This window comes from Topomyia yanbarensis, unplaced genomic scaffold (genome assembly GCF_030247195.1).
Source record: "Topomyia yanbarensis strain Yona2022 unplaced genomic scaffold, ASM3024719v1 HiC_scaffold_89, whole genome shotgun sequence".
NCBI lineage: Eukaryota > Metazoa > Arthropoda > Insecta > Diptera > Culicidae > Topomyia > Topomyia yanbarensis.
Window position 1 is genome coordinate 69,164 of NW_026684146.1, and position 23,948 is coordinate 93,111.

Sequence of the window (23,948 nt, forward strand, 5' to 3'; positions counted from 1 at the left end):
GCAAACTTCCTGAATTATTTAATTTTTTAAACGAACATTCATGAGAGAGCATTCAACAATACGTGTTTCACATCTAAATTCTCTTTGCGATTTATTTTTCATGATAATTAGTAATAAACCAAGTCGACAGGAATCTGTCAAAAATATCGGTTCAATTTTCTATTATGGAATATAAATTGCAACAGGTACTTTAAAACAGATACTTGGGACGCGGCGACTTTTTCTCTACGTAAACGGTATTAAAATTGCTCTAATATGTCTAATTTTTATTAGATTTATAAGTAAATTGGATAGTTTTATTCTAAAATAATTCGCAAAGTAACCTGTTTAAAAATATTCGTGTTTTGACTATTTAATTATGTAATATTTAATTTTGTTTATATCAAGTCTTTAAAATACGTCAAAATTTCCTCTTTCCTTCATATTGCTATAACTCCGGTAGTTTCAAACGGATTTTGACCATCTATACGGCGTTGTAAAGATTACTAAATTTCTTTTTGAACAAAATTATTCAAAAACCGGCCAAAAAGTTTATTTATGCCGATGCTTTTTTGAACACCAAACGCTAATATGCAATAACGGCGATGAAACAGGAAGGCGGTGAAGGAACAGGTAGAGCCGATACATTGTGCGTGTAAAGTAAGCATGTTCCAGAGCCTGGGCTGCAGAAGATGACGAATCGAAGGATGCGTCTTGCATACTACATACAAATCATATTCACGAATGTGTTTTGCCTTTTTCATCCGCAAAAGAAAAAATTACGATACCGATCCAAGCGCATTTTCTAGTTACTTTGCTGTAGCGCTTTGTTATGTCAAATAACAGATTCAATTATTCGGCAGAGTTGAAACTTATACAATTTTACACAAGTTTGTTGCTTACTATACTACGATATTTTGCTTTTAAAAAAAGATATAAAAATTTTCCGAATTTTGTACACATGACAAAACACTAACGTAAACGGTTTTGTGGGGTACATTTGTACCCCAAACAAACTTAAAGCAAATATTGTATATTAACAATATAGTCCACTCCTGCAAATTCCATACGAATCACAAAGGACATAAATGTAACGCCATCTGTGGACGAAAAAGGATTTTAATTTCAATAAATAATCATTCTGCGATTAGCGTGCGCCGTAGAATGAAATGTCAAACGCGCCCAAGAAGTAGATGAGGCAGGTGGGCAAACTGTGTTGGTATTTGGTCCGAAACATTGAGTATGCATCCTGCGCAACGTAAGAATCAATTGATGGAAAAAAATAATAGTGAAGCTCATGAATATATCGGTGGTTTATCGGTATAATTTGTTTTTGCATTTTGAGGATACTACTTTAAACTATCCGAATCTTGTCCAGCTGCGTTAGAAAAAAACTATCCGAAGTACATGTAGGCAGAGAAAGAGATTTCCAGCATTTTTGTCAGCGAAATATTTTTTCAGACTATGTAATGATCGTTATCTCAGGTATACGATCATTAGAAAGAACTATATAAATACGACCGGATAATGTTTATTTTTTTTTATTCCTCGGCTTTTCGGTGTTTCAAATCAGAACGGGTATTGTATACTGCCCGATGTTTCGGCAACTGGTTTTGGCCTTTTTCAAGGGAAATATGTTATCGTTCTACGTCGTATAGACGTAGAAATAACTCAGTAGCTTTCTCCTGCTGGAGAGATAATAAATCAAACAGATTTTGCTCTCTAATCTAGAAATATTACCACCTCAGCTATAATGTATTGTACTGAGAACTGTCATTACCCAGTCAAAAAGGGCCAGTTACTGGCTAAAAGAGGGCTATTTGCCAACTCGGATGCACTAACTGCCCTTCAATTTGCCAGAAAATTGCTGGCAATTAGGGGGCTATTTCAAATGCAACATTTGAGCGATTTGCCGCCGTCATTTTTTAGCCGCTCTACGCGCCCTTAAATCGCCCCCAAATCGCTCAGGGAACGCGCCATTTAATCGCCCTTCATTGCCTAATATGAAAATCACAAATAATGCTTATTTTCGGATTTATTATCTACTCACATAAACATATAAGTACACTAGGTAATCACCAGCAAAATACAGAAAGAATCAATGGTGAAATTGGTATTGCACATCAAAACTTACCACAATCTGACTTTCAGTAACACTTTAGGCCAGAGATCTTGTTCTACTATACTTACACACGATTCCACAATTTCCCACATTCGTTGGCTAAATAAAGTGCACTATACAAACAAAATACAAGCGAGAACACGCCAATTGTTTAAAAAACAATTTTAAGCTTAAACCAAACATGAACTGCCATGTTTGAAAAACACAAAAAACAACCAAGTCCATTTCAGCCGCCAGAAAATGTGACTAAGTGTTGAAATTGCCTTTAAATCGCATTAGCAAATTGCATTTGTTCCTAGGGCAGTTGATTCAAACGTCAAACTGTTTAAATCGCCTCACCGTGTACGTCCGCATTTTTTTTGACCGGGTACGTACTGCGAAATTTAAAGTGTACTAGTAACATTTTGTGCCACGGTGGCGCTAGTGTGGTGTCTTTTAAGATATGCACAAGTGAACTGTATTGATATTTTACAATATTTGATTTTTTTGCAAGAATGAAAAAATACAATATTTGACCAACAGAACATACGACGAATTCTAGCGATTCGAAGGTGCTAACATTTGGTACGGTTATATGTGTCATCCATTCGTATCACGAAGTATAATTCACTACTACAAAAAGAGACTGCGTTTTATGTACAGACGCAAACAGCATCAAGAAATGGTTGGGTTGCTTTGTTCAAAACCCGAACCCGACCCGACCCCGATAATTTGTAATTTGAAAAACCCGAAACCGAAAGTTCAAAATTTGAAAAACCCGAACCCGATAATTTCAAATTTTAAAACCCGGAACCCGACCCAAACCCGTGAAGCTTACCCCTTTCATGCCCAACTTTTTGCTAGTGCATGTAGGTCTCAAAACTATTTTTCCTTGAAAATGGTGAGATCAAGAAACACGAAAAGTCTATTTTCATAAAGATAGGTGCTTCCCTTGCAGTGTTAGAAGCTGCTTAATTTTTACCTTCCAATGCTCAATACAATTCTCCAAGAATTTTTACAATAGTCTAATTGTATAAAAAACGTATCCAAAGACAGTCCAAATTGATAAGTTTTATCAGTTTTCAATAATATTGCACCATAACGAAGATATATGAAAAAATCATTTTCTGTCGTCAACGTAAACTGTCCCTGGCAGCACTGCTCCATCGGAATATAATCAGACTAATTGCGATAACTTCGCTTCTAGAGCTGATCCTTGTAACTGTTATTACTCAAATGAAAGGCAATAGTCACATTCATTAGCCTTACTTGTTTTTGTAAGCAAATCTTGCCTCAATCAAAAGTTATAGCTGTTAAAAAACGTTGTTGTCCACAAACAACATGGGCATGAATGGGTTAAATTTACAGAACCCGAACCCGTCGGGTCCGGGTTTCGGGTCCAAAAACCCGAACCCGACCATCTCTATATGTCCTATGCTGTTATAAGAACTTTGACTATTTCAAAATCTTCAAAAATGACGATCCAAATTTATTTAATTTTCTCGTAAAAGACAAAAATGTAATGATAAGTCCACGTGGACATTTCCGATACCCCCACTCCCCTCCCCATGGACAAGCGTGGATTTTCTCGTGACCCCTACCCTCCCCTAAATTTTCCACGTGGTCTATGGATGGCCCATTTACGATTTTGAAGGCAAGCAACAATGGATCTTTTGTGTAATATTAATATTTATTTATACATTCATTGTGTTCTATTCTAGAAGTCTTTTTTTTGGCCCACTACACTAATTTCAGCAACTATTTTCGTAAACTGTTCAGTTCACAAAATCGCTAGTTTTGTTCATGAATTTAAGAACGGATTTTTTGCGACAATAACCCTTAGATGGCCAGATTCTTCGAAAGGGATTTTTATGAAAATGATCGAAAAGATAATTGTGGGTCTAGCTAAAATTAATACAGTTGCCCTAAATTAGTGAAATCTAATTTTTCTAGTCGTGTAAACCATTTTTTTAATTTTTGTCGCAACCTGTAGGAAGATGTGTTACTGTGCGACACGCAAAATATTTGTAATCAAAAAGCTACTCTAGTCTCGTGATTGTAGGTCCTATTTCACATTGGTGGAATTGGGCGTTCAGCATTTTATCATAAATACATTTAAAAATTGTCTTTTCATACCCTCCGCCCAAATTTCGTACTGCGATACTGGTTGTAGTCAGGGCCGCCGAGACGGGGGGACCGGGGTGTTTCCCCCCGGGCCCGAAGTGTATGAGGTAACTAGAATAGCGAAAATTCTAAACTACTGCATATTTGGTATCAACTATGTTTATACCAACCTAATTCTCGCATCGAAACAAGATCACATTAGTATCGAGGGCCCCACTTGGCGTTGACAAATATTATTTTAAAAGTGCCATTTGGGTTTACTTTACCCCATTGAGCCTTCGCTTCAATGGATTAATGTTCCTCACAAAGATTCTCGAAAGAAACTGAAGTGCGATTTCACACCCCGTGTTTTTTTTTTTTATTCAAATCGTTTATTTGATAAGGCACGTTGCGTTAGCTTAAAGGTGCCAATTTTGTTTTGTTTTACATTTTAAATTGCTTAAAACTAGGGGATTACATATTGATTTTTTTAAAATGAAACTAATGCGATTTTATAGCTATCTTATATATCAATGGGATAATATTATTTTCGTAAGATTAGGGGGGTCATTTAGGTTTTGTGGCAATATGGTTTGACATTTTTATCAGTGAGATTATTGGAGCAAATAATGTTTAACTAAGGGGAACCATTTTTTACGACTAACTTAAAACTAGGAATAACTAGGGGGCATGATTGAATTTTGTAAAGATTCGTAATTATAGTTATTTTTGTTTGTTGGGCATTTTCAACGAGTTGGGCATTTTCAACGAGATTATATAATATAATAGTTAAAACTAGAAGAGACAAGAAGAGCTAAATGCTTCGTGATGATATTGGGGGGGGGGGGGTGGTAGGGGTGTTACTTCAGGGTATAAGAGTCAGGGGAGGGAGGGTAGACAAAGATGGCAGGGAGAGAAAATTATTTCAGTTTCAGGCATCGTGAGATCAACGGATCGATCACAAACTCGGGTGGCCTTCATCAGGGGAATCATGTACTGGGACGCCGGGTGGTCCTCCTCAAGATGGCAGGGGTTTTTCCAGACGATTTCGTAGTACGGCTCAGATGTGAATCGGCTACATTTCGAGTTAAGCGCGTTATGTTCGTGCCGTAGGTCCCGTGTTTGTTGGCTCATTCGATACAGATGCTTTGATACAGGTGGAAGAGGGTTCTGAGAATGATAAGAAAAATAACAAGGGGCAGTTAGACTTGTATATTGATGGTTTTCACAAAGGTGTATATAAGGGACATATAGAGGACATCGCGGCTTGCCAGCACATCTCGAACCGGGACGTTGGTTGGTCTTCCTCGGGCCCGCAGGGTATCCATTAGCCGAGACCTAGCGGAACTGTACTCGGTGCACGCCCAGACAATGTGCTCGATGTCGTGATAGCCGTCGCCACAAGCGCAGATACCACTATCCACGAGCCCAATACGCCGGAGATGTGCATCCAGCATGTAATGGTTTGCCATGAGTCGGGACATCACACGAATGAAGTCACGACCCACATCCATCCCCTTGAACCAAGGTTTCGTCGATACCTTAGGGATTATCGAATGTAGCCACCTTCCCAGCTCTCCACTGCTCCACGAAGTTTGCCAACTTTCGAGGGTTCTCTGATGAGTAATACTGAAAAATTCGCTGAAGCAAATTGGTCTTTCGTAAACGTCTCCTTCTAAGGCACCCACCTTAGCTAAGGAGTCTGCCTTCTCATTGCCCGGAATGGAGCAATGAGAAGGGACCCATACCAAGGTAATCTGGAAAGAGTTGTCAGATAAAGCACTCAGTAGCTCTCGTATTTTCCCCAAAAAATACGAGGAGTGCTTTCCATGTTTCATCGAGCGAATAGCGTCAATGGAACTGAGGCTATCCGGAACGATGAAGTAATGGCCTGCGGGTAATGTTTCAATGACTCCAAGGGTATACTGAATGGCAGCTAGTTCTGCGGCGTAAACTGAAGCAGGGTCACTGAGTTTGTAGGAGGCGGTGAACTTTTGATTGAAAATACCGAAGCCAGTGGATCCTTCGAGTTTTGATCCGTCAGTATAAAACATCTTAGAACAGTCGACTTCTCGGAATTTATTAAAAAAAATGTTTGGAACCACTTGTGGGCGTATGTGGTCCGGAATTCCACTAATCTCGTCTTTCATGGATGTGTCGAAGAAAACAGTAGATTCAGAAGTATTTATGAAATGCACACGGTTGGGATTGTAAGAAGAAGGGTTAATATTCTGCGCCATGTAGTCAAAGTACAGGGACATGAAACGGGTCTGAGAATTGAGCTCAACAAGCCTTTCGAAATTTTCAATCACGACCGGGTTCAAGATATCGCATCGAATGAGCAATCGATATGAGAGTTCCCAAAATCGATTTTTCAACGGGAGAACGCCCGACAGCACTTCGAGACTCATCGTATGGGTCGACTGCATGCACCCTAAGGCGATACGCAAACAACGATACTGAATTCTTTCGAGTTTGATGAAATGTATGTTCGCGGCGGAGCGAAAGCAGAAGCATCCGTATTCCATTACCGACAGTATCGTTGTTTGATACAACCTAATTAGGTCTCCTGGGTGGGCACCCCACCATGTTCCGGTTATTGTACGAAGAAAGTTGATCCTTTGCTGGCATTTCTGTTTCAGATACCGAATATGGCATCCCCAAGTACCTTTCGAGTCGAACCAGACCCCTAGATATTTTACTGTGAAGACCTGAGCTATAGTTTGACCCATTAATAGAAGCTGTAGTTGTGCTGGTTCACGCTTCCTAGAAAATACAACTAGCTCAGTTTTCTCCGTGGAGAATTCGATACCCAGCTTAATAGCCCATGCAGACAAATTGTCCAAGGTATTCTGTAATGGTCCTTGTAGATCGACAGCTTTGGGTCCCGTAACAGACACCACGCCATCGTCTGCAAGTTGTCTTAACGTGCAGGAATTGTCAAGACATTCATCAATGTCGTTGACGTAGAAATTGTATAACAGGGGGCTTAGACATGAGCCCTGGGGAAGGCCCATGTAGCTAAATCGTGATGTCGATAAGTCACCATGCGAAAAATGCATGTGCTTTTCCGACAACAAGTTTAGTAAAAAGTTGTTTAAAGTCGCTGAAAGACCATGCTGGTGCAGCTTCTCTGAAAGAATGTTGATCGAAACTGAATCAAAAGCCCCCTTAATATCTAGGAACACTGATGCCATCTGCTCTTTGCTAGCATAGGCCATTTGAATTTCAGTTGAGAGCAACGCAAGACAATCGTTCGTCCCTTTGCCTTTGTGAAAACCAAATTGTGTATCTGACAGTAAGCCATTTGCTTCGACCCAATTGTCGAGGCGGGATAGGATCATTTTCTCGAACAACTTCCGGATACAGGATAGCATTGCGATCGGACGGTACGAATTGTGGTCGGAGGCTGGTTTTCTTGGTTTTTGGATGGCGATGACCTTCACTTGTCTCCAATCGAGTGGGACAATGTTAGCCTTGAGAAACTTATTAAATAAGTTCAACAAGCGTCTCTTGGCAGAGTCAGGCAGATTCTTCAACAAGTTGAATTTGATTCTGTCTGGCCCTGGAGCTTTATTGTTACACGACAAGAGAGCAAGTGAGAACTCCACCATCGAAAAAGGTGTTTCGTTCGCGTTATCGTGACGGGACGCGGCGCGGTAGATCTTCTGTGCCGGGGCGGAATCCGGACAAACCTTCTTGGCGAAATCGAATATCCAACGGTTTGAATATTCCACGCTCTCATTAGTACTGTTTCGATTTCGCATACGTCGGGCTGTTCCCCAAAGAGTGCTCATCGATGTTTCTCTCGTTAATCCGTCGACGAACCGGCGCCAATAACCGCGTTTTTTGGCTTTCATCAAACTCTTCATTCGCTTATCTAACGTCGCGTACTGTCGAAAACTAGCGGGTAACCCGTCGTTCCGGAAGGTCTTAAACGCGGCGGCCTTCTCTGCGTACACGTCTGAGCACTCTTTATCCCACCAGGGATTGGGAGAACGTATTTGTATGTTCGCGCCGGGTACTGGCCTAGTCTGAGCTTGATTCGCGCTGTCGAGAATCAAGCCAGCCAAAAAGCTGTACTCTTCCTCCGGAGGAAGTTCTTGGGTAGATTCGATGTTGTCGGATATCGCGGCAGCATAGCTCTTCCAATCGATATTTCGTGTGAGGTCATACGAAATATTGATTGATTTCAATGGCCTTGAACCGTTATTGATTGAGACTACAATCGGCAGATGGTCGCTGCCGTGGGGATCAGGAATTACCTTCCACGTGCAATTTAACCGCAGCGATGTTGAGCAAAGGAACAAGTCTAAGGCGCTCGGGCGCGCTGGAGGAGCAGGAATTCGTGTCATTTCACCCGTGTTTAAAATTGTCAAATTGAAGTTATCGCAAAGATCCTGAATTAAGGAAGACCGGTTATCATCATAGAGGCAACCCCATGCTGTACCGTGAGAGTTAAAGTCTCCTAAAACTAGTCGCGGTGCTGGCAGGGATTCTAAGATGTCTTGTAGCCGTCGGTGCCCAACCGCGGTGTTGGGGGGAATATATATGGAAGCTATGCAAAGGCTTTTGCCTTTGGTTGTTACTTGACAAGCGACAACTTCAATACCTGTTATCGAGGGAAGGTTAATTCTGTAGAAGGAATAGCGCTTTTTGATCCCCAAAAGCACTCCTCCATAGGGGGTGTCTCGATCCAGGCGAATAATATTAAAGTCGTGGAAGTTGAGATCTATGTCGGAAGTTAACCAAGTTTCACATAATGCAAATGCATCGCAACTCAAATTATTTATTAAAATTTTGAAGGAATCGATTTTCGGGATGATACTTCTGCAATTCCACTGTAGAACAGTGATCAAATCCGTGACCTCGTTCGATGAGTTAGCCATCGAAGGATACAATCGCTGAAAGGAGGGGCCATTTAGCAGTCAACTGCTTCAAAAATGTTCTTACTGTAGGGATAAAAGCTAACATAAGACTTTTAATAGGATCAGTTATATTGAAAGTTTTTATTATCCAGTCCACAATGTCCGAGAGTTTGATAATTCCAGTGCCGCGATTATTCTCGAACTGAAACAGAGGAACACTTGGGATTTTTGATGTTCCGGGAAGTGCTGGGAACTCCTTCTCTGAGTTTAATCCTCCGAGACCAGGAGCTAATTGCTTCGGTTTGGTTGCAACACTTCCAATAGATGTGACTTTCTGAGTCCCGTCAAGGGATACCTTCTGGCCTTTACAACGAACTTTAGGAGAGGAAAGGTTCCTCCTCTTCCTATAACTTCTAGGCGCCCTAGTAGATGTTCCCTCTTGTGGGTCATCAGCCTCGCCCTCGTTAGGAGGCAAGTGAGCATAGATGTTTGTTGAGGTTGGTGGTGTAGCTTTCTTTAGCATTTCTGCGAAAGAACGTTCGGATCGTCCCGCAAGGGAACGTTTTAGTTTATCCCCGCGTAGTTTGTACGCGGGACATGCCGAGATATCATGCAGATTCTCTGCACAGTAAGGACACTTCTCAGCATTCTTACTGCACGAATCATCTAGATGATTCTCCCCGCATTTTCCACAGCGGGCCTTATTGCTACAATGGGTGGCTGTGTGACCCAGTTGTTTACACTTTGTGCAATTCATGACCCGCGGCACAAACAGACGCACAGGCAGACGAACCTTGTGCAAGAGGACGAAATTTGGCAAAGCGGTACCAGCGAAGGTCACCCGATAAGAGTTTGATTGGGGGTACGTTTTTGAACCATCCCCCGCAACTACTACTGAGTGCAAACGTTTGCACTCAAGTATTTTAACTGGCTGAAGTAAGCGGTCTCTGAATCGGCCAACCCCGTACTTCAGCAGATCCTCGCACGTCAAACTCTCATCGGTTACGACGCCTTCGGATTGTACTCTTACAGCCGGAATATACACGTTATAATCCCGCGTAAAGTGCTCACAGCAAGCAATATCGTTTGCCTGCTTTGAGTTGGCTAGCAACACCCTTATCTTGTCCGAGCGGACCTTTGAAATTTCGGTCACAGCCGAGAACCGTTCCGTCAGGTCTCTAGAAATCTGAAGAAGATTCAGTGATTTAGTCTTGGGCCGAAAGAAGACCACAAATGGACCAGTTGAGAGTTCTGGATAGCATTTGGGCCGGGGGGGAGCCTTACAAGTTGAACTTCCATTTGACCATCCGGAGAGGGAACCATAGAAAACGTCAACGCACGGGGTCAGCGCCCGCGCAGACGGAAGAAAGCAATAAATGTGTTACAAAAGACAAAAACCACTTAGCTTTAAACTGGTGTCCAACGACGAACCGATCCAGCTTATATAGCTGGCTATTGTTTAATCCTCACACGCGAACAAAAGACTGAGGACTGAACCGAACTCGCAAAATAACCTTGAATGCGGATTAACACTATTCTTTATCGCCTCACACAGCACTACGGACTAGAAAAAACAACCTCTGTCTCGATGGAGAGCTCGAAAACTACACCCCGTGTTTGTTTGCTGAGGAACAGAGCAAAGCTCGCTCGGGTTATCCTTCACAGCGAGAGTGGCTGGTGCTTTTGTGAATATCCGAGGAAGCGAGGTACTACACCAAACTAAATCAACAAAAACATACAACTAAATGTGAACGGCGCAGAAAGGTGGAATGCTTTATCAAAGGTTACACTCTACGGTGAATGTGAAGAAAATAAGATAATTTTCCTCCTAGTGCTACGAGATACTTAAGAAATAAAACAGTGCATATTTATTTGTTTTTAAGCGATTTATAGCATAAAAAGCGATGGAAGCGCTCCAAAGTTCTGTCGAGTGATCACTTTAATTCGAAATTCTAATTGATTTCAACGCATACCCAAATTACTAAATTGTGTTTGATTGATTTCGAAGAGAAAATTTAACTCTGCTTCCAAACTAAATCAACTAATGTAGCGAGTTAAATCCGCATACAAAATCTTTTCGTTTTGGAGGAGTGAGCGTGCGATTTTGAACGTCGCTTCCTGAACGTAACGATTTTATTTTTATTTTTGAACTATTTACTAGAAATCAGTTACAACATTCTTGTAAAATATTTTAAGGTAGGCTACCACACCAACACAAATAAAAGACTAATTCATGTTTTTATAGGATTATGAATGTTATCGAAACCAGCATAGCGTAAAATCCAACCAAAACCCTTATTTGAAATTTGATCCATGTTTGTCATTTTTTCCATTTTTTATTCCTATTTGGATTTTTTTATTTTGTTAAAATCTCATTGATCTATTTTTTCAAGTTATATTTGTACAATTTTAAGATTCTGCCTTTTTTATCTATTTCCATATTTTAATTTTATCCATCATTTTACGTTCCTTACTTTTGCATTTTTTCTATTACTATCATTATCACTTACTTTAATTTATAGTTTTTTCTCTGTTATTTCATTTTATTCACAATTTTTCGAGAAAATTTTGCTTTCTTTATTTTAGTTTTTTTGTTTCATATTTTAATACCCTACTTTTTATTTGTTTCTTTTGTCTTTTGGCCTTTTTCTATTTCCCTTTTTTATATTTTTTGCATGCCCAAAAGAAATTTCACTTAATAAAATCATTTCCAATTTGTCTTATTGTTTCATTTTCTACCTTTCTCCTTTTTTCTTCCTTATTTTCTAGTTTTTAGCTTCTCTTTCTTCTCATTGTTCATTTAATAAAATTTTATTTATTGTCTAAACCCTTTCTTAAGATTTAATTCGTCATTGTTATTTCTTCATTGTTTCCATTTAACCTATTTTGAGAGTACTTTTTCTGTTAACCATTTTCCTATACGTTTACATTGAATTTTTTTTTATTTTCCTAAAAAAAACCTGTTGTAATTCACCTACTGGTGCAATTGTGCCTTTCTCATTTATCATAGCCATGATTTAATAGCTGGGTACGTTCAATGTAACATTGTGGAAATGTCTATTACATTATTATTAAACTTGGTAGGTATATATAGGTGCATGACGGTCACGAGCCTGATGAGCAACATGTCGACGCTGACATACTTCAAACAACCAAAAATATAATAGTTAATTACCTTAATCAGTCTGAGTTCAATGTTGTTTTATTGTTAATATATTTTGAAAGGGTATGGTAAGGTGTGGGATAATTAGTCGGAGGGGGAGGATACGTAGGGAACGTATTTTGGTATATAGGTGGATGAAGTGAAAGCGAGTGTGAAACCTCAGGGGTCTGAGAGGGAGGGGTGTGGGGGAAGAAGGGAGAGGGATGGATGGGGAGTGTAACACACCACTTTATATCATTCCTTCTATTTCAGACTAGGTTAGTGATAATTGATTCAGTCATCACCGAAGTGGCTTTAGTTCTGGAATATGCGGGGAACCCAGGAATTATCGATAGTGGGCAATATTCTGATTGCAGTTGAAAATCGAAATAGTGAACTTGCGCCTTTCGATTTTTCTCCTATTTCCAGTGTGCGGAACTAAAGCGCTACTGGTGTAGATGATGCGCAAGTTGATTCTCTAACATGTACACAAGATTCGCTTTAGTTGCCCACTCGGCAAATAGGGGAAAAAACGAAAGGCGCAAGTCAGTTTTTCGATTTTCAACTGCAACCAGAATATATTCCAAGAATCGCCATCAGTGGTCTAAACCAGTTTGTAGAAATCGGTAAAGAGTTCGGTGGAAAATAGGACAGTAACTTGGGAACTTGTCGAGTTCCCCGGGGGTCAATGTGGTCAAAGCTACTTTGATTCGTCATTAGTGATCTAGCCCCGCTAGTCCACGTAATTTTGAATCCATTTATATATGTATTACACCATTCGGACACCATGGTGTTACCAGTTTATATGGGGATTTGTGAATGTACGTACCGCAATTTCACGTTTCGAAAATTTCGGTCCCGATTTATATGAGGATTTCTTATATGACCGGACGATTCATTCTATATTTTCGGAACCATTTAACCGATGCGTGACATTAACCCTCTTAGCCAAGTCACATTGAACGATTTATCCCATCAAATTGAAACGGTAGGTACGGTTGTCCACGTTTCTTCCTTATTCAAGGTTCAGAATAATTCGCTGATTAAATAAATAATTTGATTGCCGTATAAATTTGAATCATCTTCCTTTTGTACGCTGCACAGTTGGCCTGGCCGCTTTAATGAATGTATCACATACCACATGTGCTACAAACATTAATATTGACAAGAAAAATTGTAGGCGAACGTTTGCAATTTTCCAGGACCTCTACATGTATTGGCTGTGTAAGTGTAGACTAGTCTAGACTAGACAACCCGAAAGTAATTTTGTTTTACGATTTCGAAAGAAAGGCAACAATGTACCTCTTGTGTAATATAAGGATTTATTTATACATTCAGTATGTACGAAAAAAGGATTTTTCAGCCACGCAGAGCCACACATGCGCGCGTGCCAAGAGTCCAACTATTTCCACGTCGAGGAGCGCCACGGCGGACATAACTCTTGATACAATTGCCTCAAATAGGAAATTCAGTAAGATTTTTAAAGCTTAGACTTGTAGTTATTCGATTAACAAACCGGTTTTAATCCACCTAGCGGTGCAATTGTGCCTTTCTCATTTCCCTAAACTATGGCACGGAGGCTTTTTATGTTCAACATAATTGTGGAAATGTCCATTACATTCTTAGTACACTTTGCACTTATACACAATGGCATGCCAGCCACGAATTTGATAAGCTACGTGTCGACGGTGAAACACTTGAAACAAAAACTATCATACTCCATTAGCCTAATCAGCATTAGATCAATGTTATCTGCTTGCTAACTCATTTTGTCATGCGGGGGTGGGTATGTGCGGAGGGCGAAAGTCCCATGAACGAACGACTCCCCAGCTTAAATTGGTATGCTTTGTGATATAGTGGTGGTTTAAAGATGATGGGGTTGAAAGGTAGGGGTATGAGGGCTGGATGGAGTGGTGGTCTGAGGGGTGATTTAAGGAAATTTTTAAAGGAGGGGAGTGAACAGTAGAGGGGGGTGTAACCCCTCTCCGTAAACCATCAACTACGCCCCTGTTAAAATCCAGAAACCTTGTGCGAGTCGAAAAAATAAATTTGGCCCGGGATTAGGTTGACGTTTTTCAGAGTGATTGCATAACCTTTCTATATGAGAAAGGCAAAAATGTGCCAGAATCCAAAAAAGTGAATCGTCGTCAAATTTTTTTTCGAGTTTGCATCAAATCTCGACGTTTCATGCACCTTCAACACATTTAGCATCAAAAATAAAAATACTATTTTTAATTTTTCCTATAGTTTATATGAGAAATTTCTGTGTGGCCGCACTCTGAAACCCGTAATTCCGGAACCAGAGTTCCGATCGATCCAAAATTCAATAGCAGCCGATGGGAAGGTTGCACCTTTCATTTGAGACTAAGTTTGGGAAAATCGGTCCAGCCATCTCTGAGAAAAATGAGTGACATTATTTGACACATACGCACATACATACACACACACATACACACACACATACATACATACACACATACACACACATACAGACTTTTTCCGATCTCGACGAACTGAGTCGAATGGGATATGACACTCGGCCCTGCGGGCCGGGATTAGGTTGACGTTTTTCAGAGTGATTGCATAACCTTTCTATATGAGAAAGGCAAAACATTTGATTAATCTTTTTTGACACTATGCGCACTTTTTCTTCACTTTACATTTAGTTCGTTGTTTGAATTCATTTCAAATTTCATTTCTAGTGTTTTTTCTGTTCTTTAAATAATTTAATCCATTTTATTCATTTTCTTCGCGTAAATTTTTCAATTTTTTTGATTCTATAGTACACCATGTTGACTTTTTTCTACTATTTTTTGTTTTCCATTTTGTCTGTTTGCTCCGTTTTTGTACAATACTTCCAATTTTCTTTACTTTTTCGTCTTTTCACCTTTTCACTTTTCCAGTTTTTAAAAAATTTTCTGCTCGTCCATTTTTTGCCTTTCTCATATAGAAAGGTTATGCAATCACTCTGAAAAACGTCAACCTAATCCCGGCCCGGAGGACCGAGTGTCATATCCCATTCGACTGAGTTCGTCGAGATCGGAAAAAGTCTGTATGTGTGTGTATGTGTGTGTATGTATGTATGTGCGTATGTGTCAAATAATGTCACTCATTTTTCTTAGAGATGGCTAGACCGATTTGCCCAAACTTAGTCTCAAATGAAAGGTGCAACCTTCCCATCGGCTGCTATTGAATTTTGAATCGATCGGAACTCTGGTTCCGGAATTACGGGTTTCAGAGTGCGGTGACACAGAAATTTCTCATATAAACTATAGGGAAAATTAAAAATAGTATTTTTATTTTTGATGCTAAATGTGTTCAAGGTGCATGAAACGTCGAGATTTGATGCAAACTCGAAAAAAAGATTTGATGACGATTCATTTTTTTGGATTTTGGCACATTTTTGCCTTTCTCATATAGAAAGGTTATGCAATCACTCTGAAAAACGTCAACCTAATTTTTTTTTTCGACTCGTTTAGGGTTTCTGGATTTTAACAGAGGCGTAGTTGATGGTTTACGGAGAAGGGTTACACCCCCCCCCCCCCCCTCTACTGTTCGCGCCCCTCCTTTAAAAATCTCCTTAAATCACCCCTCAGACCACCACCCCATCCAGCCCTCATACCCCTCCCTTTCAACCCCATCATCTTTAAACCACCACTGTATCACAAAGCATACCAATTTAAGCTGGGGAGTCGTTCGTTCATGGGACTTTCGCCCTCTTCACATACCCAGCCCCGCATGACAAAATGAGTTAGCAAGCAGATAACATTGAACTAATGCTGATTAGGTTAATGAAATATGATATTTTTTTGTTTCAAGTGTTTCACCGTCGACACGTAGCTCATCAAGTTCGTGGCTGGCATGCCATTGTGTATAAGTGCAAAGTGTACTAAGAATGTAATGGACATTTCCACAATTATGTTGAACATAAAAATCCTCCGTGCCATAGTTTAGAGAAATGAGAAAGGCACAATTGCACCGCTAGGTGAATTAAAACAGGTTTTTTAAATTTTTCTATGGTTGTTTTATTTTTGTCTTCTATATATACTCCTCTAATTTTATGCATTCCTTACGTGTTTTTTTACTTTTTTATTTCTTTAAATATTACTTGTTTTTAAAGTTAAATAAATTTTATTATACTTGATTTACCGAGTTTTTCAGTTTTATGCATTATTTATATTAACGTTTGTATTCTTTTAGTAGCTTTTTTCATTTTCAATGATTCTTGAAATTTTTTCTACTTTTCTACCTAGTTTTCATTATTTTCACCATTTGTTCAATAATATTCGACTTCTTTAATCTTCGCCATAGGTTTTTCTAGTTTCCTGTTTTCTTTTATCAATTTTTATAGGCTTTGTTTTGGTTTTCGCGATTTAACATTTTTTGACAATTGACATTAATTTGTTTATTTGGTTGATTTTGTTGTTTTTAGCTCTTTTGTACATTCTTTTAATATTTAGTTTCCCTATTGTTTTTTTATCTTTTGCCTTTGATCGTCGTTTAGATATTTTTTATTTTTGTAATTACTACATTTTTAATTTTTCCATTTCCTTACTTTTATAAATATTACTAACAAAAATGGCGATTTTCAAAGTTACCAAAACTGTCGAAGAGGTTCTATTCTATTCTTTTCTATTCTATTCTAACCCTTGCACAGCCAGTATTGAAAAGCATCCTGGAAAACACTGCAGATATTCTTTAGTGTTTTTCTTGTCAACATTAATGTTTGAAGCATATTGTGTGCAATATGTCGCAAATATTAAAACGGCCAGGCCTACTGTGCAGAGTTTGGTTTAACGATATTTCAAAATTACACGGCAATTAAATTATTCATTTAATGAATAATCTAACTAACGAATCATTTTGAATCTTGAAGGAGGAAGAAACGACGACAACCGTACCGACTGTATCAGTGTAAAAGGAATATGATGTTGAGAGTGACTAGGCTAAGAAGGTTAATGTCACTCCTTTGCTCCTTTGGGATGCGACGGAAGTATTTACATCTTGCCTTGGCTAATGAGCCTAGGTTATAGCGCCTTTACTCGCTCTTATGGACGACTGGACCCAGTAAGGTAATAAACTTCATACGTTCTATAATACCTTACTGGGACCGTGCCTATAGTCAGCAATTGAGAATCACCCAGATTAATAGTGATACAACACCCTGATGTGGCATACAATAAAAAGGGTCTGCCACAGTAGATAAAACACTGGTCGCAATGGAATATGTACCCAGCAGGAGAAAAAAAACCATATCTGCTGTCAAAATACAGTGAAGCGCAGTTGTCTTCTACAAATTCGTCGTGTTTTTATTGCTTTTTATCGGCGTTTTAAGTCGTTTTGGGAGGAGATTATTAGTGCATTTGGAAGCTCGTCAAACGAAGATTCCTGTGATATTTTTGGTGTGTCGGTATACGTGAACTAACTTGCACAGGAGGTGATTAAAGAAACGTTATAGTTACACCCAAGCGAGGTGATACAATTGTGCTGCTTGGCGGGCGACCTACGGGTCAGCGGCCGCGGGTATGACCACAACGCTACAATGCGGTGCCTGTACGAGAGCGATAAGCGAAGAGAATGAAAAAGTTTTCTGCTACGGCCCGTGTGGAGTGATACTGCATTTAAAGTGTACAGATGATATCGATAACCATGGGCTGAAAGCAATGACAACAAATCGCGGGTTAAAATATTTGTGCCAAGGCTGTCGGAAGCATCAAAGCGGTCACAACGATATTCTGGCCAAATGTAATAGCATTCTAGTGGAAATAACTGAAAGTATGAAGTTGTGGAAAAATGAAATGAGCGAGAAGATTGAGTCATTGGAAGATGCTATTGGGTCACAGATACAACGTGCAGTTGAAAGTGTCAAGCTAGAAATCTTGCGGGAATTAACTGAAAGCAGAAAATTGGTCACTTGGTATTAACACATGCGTGGGCGTCGTATACCTCCCTCCGGACTCCGCAGATAACATAAATGTTATTCAGAACCATATTCAATCCGCACTTGACATTGCTAATTCGCTAGAACCCCAAGCTTCTCATTTGTTATTTGGAGATTACAACCAGCCTGGTCTTGTATGGAAAACGACTTCTTTCGGTTATGCTTACGCCGACCATTCCGACTCATCCCTTTCGAGATCTAGCGTTGCTTTACTAGACGGGATGTCATTACTCAACATGCTGCAAATGTGTACCATCACGAACAGACTAAATCGCACGTTAGATCTTCTGTTTGTAAATGAAGATGCATACAAGAACTGCCATGTCTATCGTGCAGATGAGCCACTTGTTGAAATAGATTCGCATCACCCTCCCCTCTTAGTTGAGCAGACCTGTCCTGGACAGGTTATTTTTGACGAGATTCTTGACGATTTGAAGTATAACTTTTCAAAAACCGATTTTCCTGGACTCAACAACTCACTGCAAACGATTGACTGGGTGACTTTGCTCAATAACGCAACCGATGTAAATGACGCAGTAGAAAAGTTCTCATCTATCCTGACCCAACTGTTTGAAATATATGTCCCAGCCCCGCGTCCTAAACCAAAACCACTTTGGTCCAATCGACGTCTCCGAGAACTTAAACGACTAAGGGCAGCCGCGCTTCGGCACTACACCAACCGACGAAATCCCAATACAAAGCGGGAATTCATATATGCTAGCAACAATTACAAAGCTTATAACCGCTTCCTATACTCTCGGCATGTATTACAAACGCAATCTGACCTTGAGCGAAATCCCAAACGTTTCTGGTCTTTTGTAAATGAGAAGTGTAAAGAGAGTGGACTTCCTTCTAGTATGACTTTGACAAATGAAACTTCTAGCACGACTCGCGGTATCTGTAACCTGTTTGCAAAACATTTTTCGAGTGCATTTGAAACTGTTCCGACTACTCCAGAACAGGTCGAAATCGGACTACGAGATGTTCCCAGGGGTGTGATGGACCTAGGTAACATCCATTTTACGGAGGAAGACATTGTTGCTGCTACTGATAAATTGAAATCTTCGACTTCGGCTGGTCCTGATGGGATACCTGCCATTATTTTAAAAAGATGTGCGAGTGTCCTTTCCGCTCCCCTAAAGCTGATTTTTAATCCATCTTTGTCGCAAGGGACGTTTCCTCTTTGTTGGAAAAAATCGGTTATGTTTCCTGTTTTTAAAAAAGGTGATAAGCAGGACATAGCAAATTATCGGGGCATAACCTCTCTCTGTGCGGGGTCCAAGTTATTTGAAATTCTAGTAAGCAATGTATTGTTCCGGGAAGCCAAAACATATATATCAACAGATCAACACAGGTTTTTCCCAGGTAGATCAACATCCACGAATTTAGCACAATTCACTTCACATTGTATTAAAAGTATTGAATGCGGAGCACAAATGGATACTATTTATACAGATCTCAAAGCAGCGTTCGATCGTGTTGATCACTCGCTCCTACTGGCGAAGTTAGACAGATTGGGTGCCTCACTCAATTTCACCAAGTGGCTTAAATCATACCTTGTAGGCCGTACCTTATCTGTCAAACTAGGAAATGTTGAGTCACGTAACTTTATAAACTTATCGGGTGTGCCCCAGGGTAGTAATCTTGGACCCTTGCTGTTCTCCTTGTTCTTCAATGACGTTTGTAATGTCCTTCCACCAGGATGCAAACTTATCTATGCAGATGACCTTAAACTGTTTCTTATTGTACGATCTGAATTGGACTGCATTGAACTACAGAGACAACTAGATGAATTTTGTAACTGGTGCACTCGAAATCGGTTGACTATCAGTGTATCCAAATGCTCAGTAATTTCTTTCACGCGCAGAAAAAATCCAATTTTGTGGTGTTATACTATCTCAGAGAAACTACTGGATAGAGTGTCAGTTGTCAGGGACCTTGGTGTACAGCTGGATTCTAAATTGACGTTTAGAGATCACTATTCCCACATGATTGCGAAAGCCAACCGGAACCTTGGTTTTATCATTAGAACAGCCAAAGAGTTTACTGACCCATACTGTCTGAGAGCACTGTACTTCTCTCTTGTACGCTCCATCCTGGAAGCTTCAGCTATCATTTGGTGCCCGTACACAAGTTCTAACTGGTGAAATAGATGCCCCAAATATACTTTCTCAGATTAATGTAAATGTGCCCGCTAGAAGTATAAGATCGTGGAATTTTTTAAGACTTGACTATCAAAGTACTGATTATGGACAGAATGAACCCATAAGGGCGATGTGTAGCGTATTTAATAATGTTTATGAATGTTTTGACTTCTCAGTATCAAGTGACGTTTTTAAAAATAGGCTTAAACGGCTAACTTATTGCATAAGATGTGATTTAGATAGTGATTTTGATTTGTTAGATGTATTATTAGTAACACATTGTAATGTAATGTTATGTAATGTAATGTGTAATATTGTTTAATATGTATATGTGAAACGATAATGAGGTTTTTACGCGCATTTGGAGGTTGTTTGATGGACTCCAAATGGGCTTTTCCTCATTCTATATTTCATGTAGACCATGTAGGTCAGATGAAAAATAAAATAAATAAATAAATAAATAAAATGTATGGACTGACGTCAGTTATGGTTAACGGGACTCGGCGTTGGGTAGAAAAAACAGCATCAGAATACTAGGTGCAAGATATAAAATGCAAACAGAAAAATACTCCCTTATAAAACAGACGTCTTAGGCTTGTTCCAGATGGCTTTATATACTATTCTTGGTATCCTTCCAGATGACAATGGCCATGTTTAAAATTCAAGAAAACAGCCTCTTCCGTTGTAACCCTTATTGAAGGGTATAGGCGAGAGTTTCATCAGGAGCAACTTCCACAATTCTTCCGAATGATCACAAAACATCAAAAAAATAACCGGAAATAACCGCAACAATAAAAATTGAAACAATTCTTGACGTACAAAGTATGAATTACACATACGTGTCACGAATGTTTTCAGAATCATTCAATCATGCGGTGACCCAGTGTAGTGACAAAGAATTCCACTGCAACCGATCACACTATTTATGGTACTAGTGGAAATGTTTCAGGCGATTGTTCAATTAATTCCGGAATGCATCAATTAAACCACCTCAAATAAAATTAAAACAAGTACATGCATTTATCACATTGAATAGCAAAGCGGCTGCGTATTAGACACCTTCCACCTTTGCAGCGTATTATGCAAATTCATATCGCCCAACAGGTAGCAGTTTCTCACCATTGATTAACTTTTGCGGTCGCTTCGCAAGTGCATGCGTCCAATAAAAAAAACCGCATACCTACTTGCTACCGAAAGGGCGTATTGTTTAGTTTAGATCCCGACATTTGTTTGATTGTACGTACAAAATGAAGAATGACTCCAGAACGTTTCGATTGGCCCTTTTTTCCGCTCTCGATTAAGTTATGATAATTAAGAATGTAAAGTCCCCCGCGCATCGATTGCGGTTGCGTTAGTAGTGCCGATCAAGATGCAACACAACACGGACCGAACCTTGGCCGCACCCAGCTGGTTGAATGATACTTTTTTGCGGGACATAATACGGCAGGCCCGGAACGATTCTTCGGTCACGCTATGCCACGGTTGTAAGCTTCGACCGGGTAGCAGTAAATCCGGTGAAAACCACAGCAGCGTGCTGTATCGGACAACGGTTCACTTTCGATCGAAACGATCACCGCTGGAACAGGCCGTCAGTTTGGTCGTGAAGATTGAGCCGCAAAGCGCTCTGCTGAAGGATCGATCACTGTTCGAAACGGAGGTCCGTCTGTACCGAGAGGTTTTACCGGCGATGCGAACGGTTTTGACCGATGCTGGTGAAACTTTGGATACGCCCAGGTGAGGTTCCGCGACGCTGTGGATATTTTGTATATGTATAACAGTTTTGATCATTCTAAACAGTTTATTCTATTCGTCGGATAAACCGAAAGGTGCTATTGTGTTGGAAGATCTGTTCCCCGCTGGATGGGTTGGTAAAGGTGGAATCAGTAGCTTCGAAGATGTACAACCGGTTATCGAAACGATAGCCAAGTTTCATGCTGCTTCGTTCATGCTTAACCAGAAGGTAGGTTGGTCAAATTGCATCATTCAATTAAAATTAAACATAATGTTTTAGTCCAACAAACTTTCCAACATAAGCAACGTGTTCGTCGAGAACAACATCGCGGGTGCTCGTGTTTTGTTTCGTCAACTTTTCCATTCATTCGCTGACGCCGTATGTAATTGGGAAGATTTTGCCCAAATTGGTGCCAAGTTGCAAGCTCTTAAACCAGTGTTCGAAAATAAATTAAAACAAATTTACTCTCCGAATCGTGACAGACCGTCCGGCAGCGGATATAACGTTTTGAACCACGGTGACTTGCATGCGAAGAATCTGCTGCACAAGATGAAACCTTCGGCCGGGTCCGCTGATCGGATCAGTCGGACTGCGTTGATCGACTTCCAAATCTGTCACTGGGGAACGCCGGCCATCGATGTGCTCTACCTGTTGGATTTGGTCATCGATCGGGAGCTTAAATATTCCCACCGAGATCAGATCGTTCGGGATTATCATCGGGCGTTTGTGGATTGCTTGAAAAGAATGGGACATTTGGGGTGGGTTCCCAGTTTGCAGAACCTACAGATCGAATTGAAACGAAATGCGTTTCTAGGTAATCAGTCTGTGATTTATTTTGTTTTCCATTTTGTATTAATCTCTTTTGTTTAACTGCCTACAGAACTGTTCCACAATGTAATATTCGAACAGATCAGGTACGCTGATTTGTCCAAAGTGACAGTGGAGAGTTTTATTGCCGGCAAGGCAGAAAATGCAGGCGTCAACAATAGAAAGTATCGAACCATGGTGCAAAAGGAGTTGCGGGATTTTCTGCACCGAGGTGTTCTGGATTGAACACTTATTTCAAGGCGACCATTTCTTTAACAGATTGGAAGTCGTGCTATTCTTGTAACTAAATATAACTTTCTACTGGTTATGAGTACGGATCTTTAATAATCTTCAAATATCAAATTCTTAGGCGGTTCCAGTAAAATGGTAAAGAGCGGGAGCGTTATCACGATTTTAATGTATAGAATATAGCGCACGGTCCCAAGTTATCAAAAGCCGCAGCAGTGTAACATGTTTAACGTATATATCTTTCTCTTGCCACGTTTGCATAGTTCTCTTTAAAATCTATTGCTTGTAGTCGGTAAATTAAATAATTGTGTTTTTATGACCATAACAGAAGTGAATCAATTGCAGCCAAGTAAAAAAAATGTGATCACTCACGTGGAAAATTCATGCCACGCCTTTAAAAAAATGATGAAAATCCCGAATTCAATCGTATCAGGAGTACTATAAGGTTTAAGCATTGATGGACATTGGATCACAATGGCGAAATTTTCATCAAAATGTTTTATTTGGCAGGCAATCTGTATCTGTGGAAAGCGAAGAGAAATTTTCGTCACAACATGATAAATTTGAAAAATGTTTTGCTAGTTTTGGAGCAGCACAATGAAAAACACAATTATTGGCAGACTTGGTTTTATGCCACTATTCTGAAAGCGAGCTGGAATGGTATGAAGCGCATTAGATGCAATTTCTCACCAAGGATTTAGGTTCACTTTACTGCCATTAATTGCTTCCGTAATCGTAACCTATGAAGCAACACGTGTTATGTTTCTTTGTGTACTGGTCGTGCCTCTGAACCGCTTCTGAATTTCAGTGAAATTTGTCTTGTTAACATCGTTTGAAGTGGAGTCGAGATTTTCTAAATTGATATTTTAATCACATTACTAT

At 39.8% G+C, this 23,948-nt stretch overlaps 2 protein-coding genes across 2 annotated transcripts in view; one reads left to right on the plus strand and one right to left on the minus strand.

Annotated features, from left to right (window-relative positions):
- Positions 1-23,948, minus strand: part of LOC131696192 (dopamine D2-like receptor) — a gene marked incomplete at its 5' end in the record, with an annotated part of 102,914 nt that overhangs the window by 63,059 nt on the left and 15,907 nt on the right. The window lies entirely within an intron of this gene.
- Positions 21,624-23,145, plus strand: LOC131696191 (uncharacterized). Its single transcript, XM_058984735.1, has 4 exons — positions 21,624-22,012; positions 22,076-22,238; positions 22,290-22,824; positions 22,891-23,145. The coding sequence occupies exons 1-4, from the start codon at positions 21,648-21,650 to the stop codon at positions 23,061-23,063; spliced, it is 1,236 nt and encodes a 411-aa protein (XP_058840718.1). The 5' UTR covers positions 21,624-21,647; the 3' UTR covers positions 23,064-23,145.

Excerpts from the sequence above, each read along its gene's own strand:
- LOC131696191 (XM_058984735.1), top strand. The coding sequence starts at position 21,648 with ATGCAACACAACACGGACCGAACCTTGGCCGCACCCAGCTGGTTGAAT. Across the intron at positions 22,013-22,075 it reads GAAACTTTGGATACGCCCAG|TTTATTCTATTCGTCGGATA; the intron begins GTGAGGTTCCGC and ends CATTCTAAACAG. Across the intron at positions 22,825-22,890 it reads GAAACGAAATGCGTTTCTAG|AACTGTTCCACAATGTAATA; the intron begins GTAATCAGTCTG and ends AACTGCCTACAG.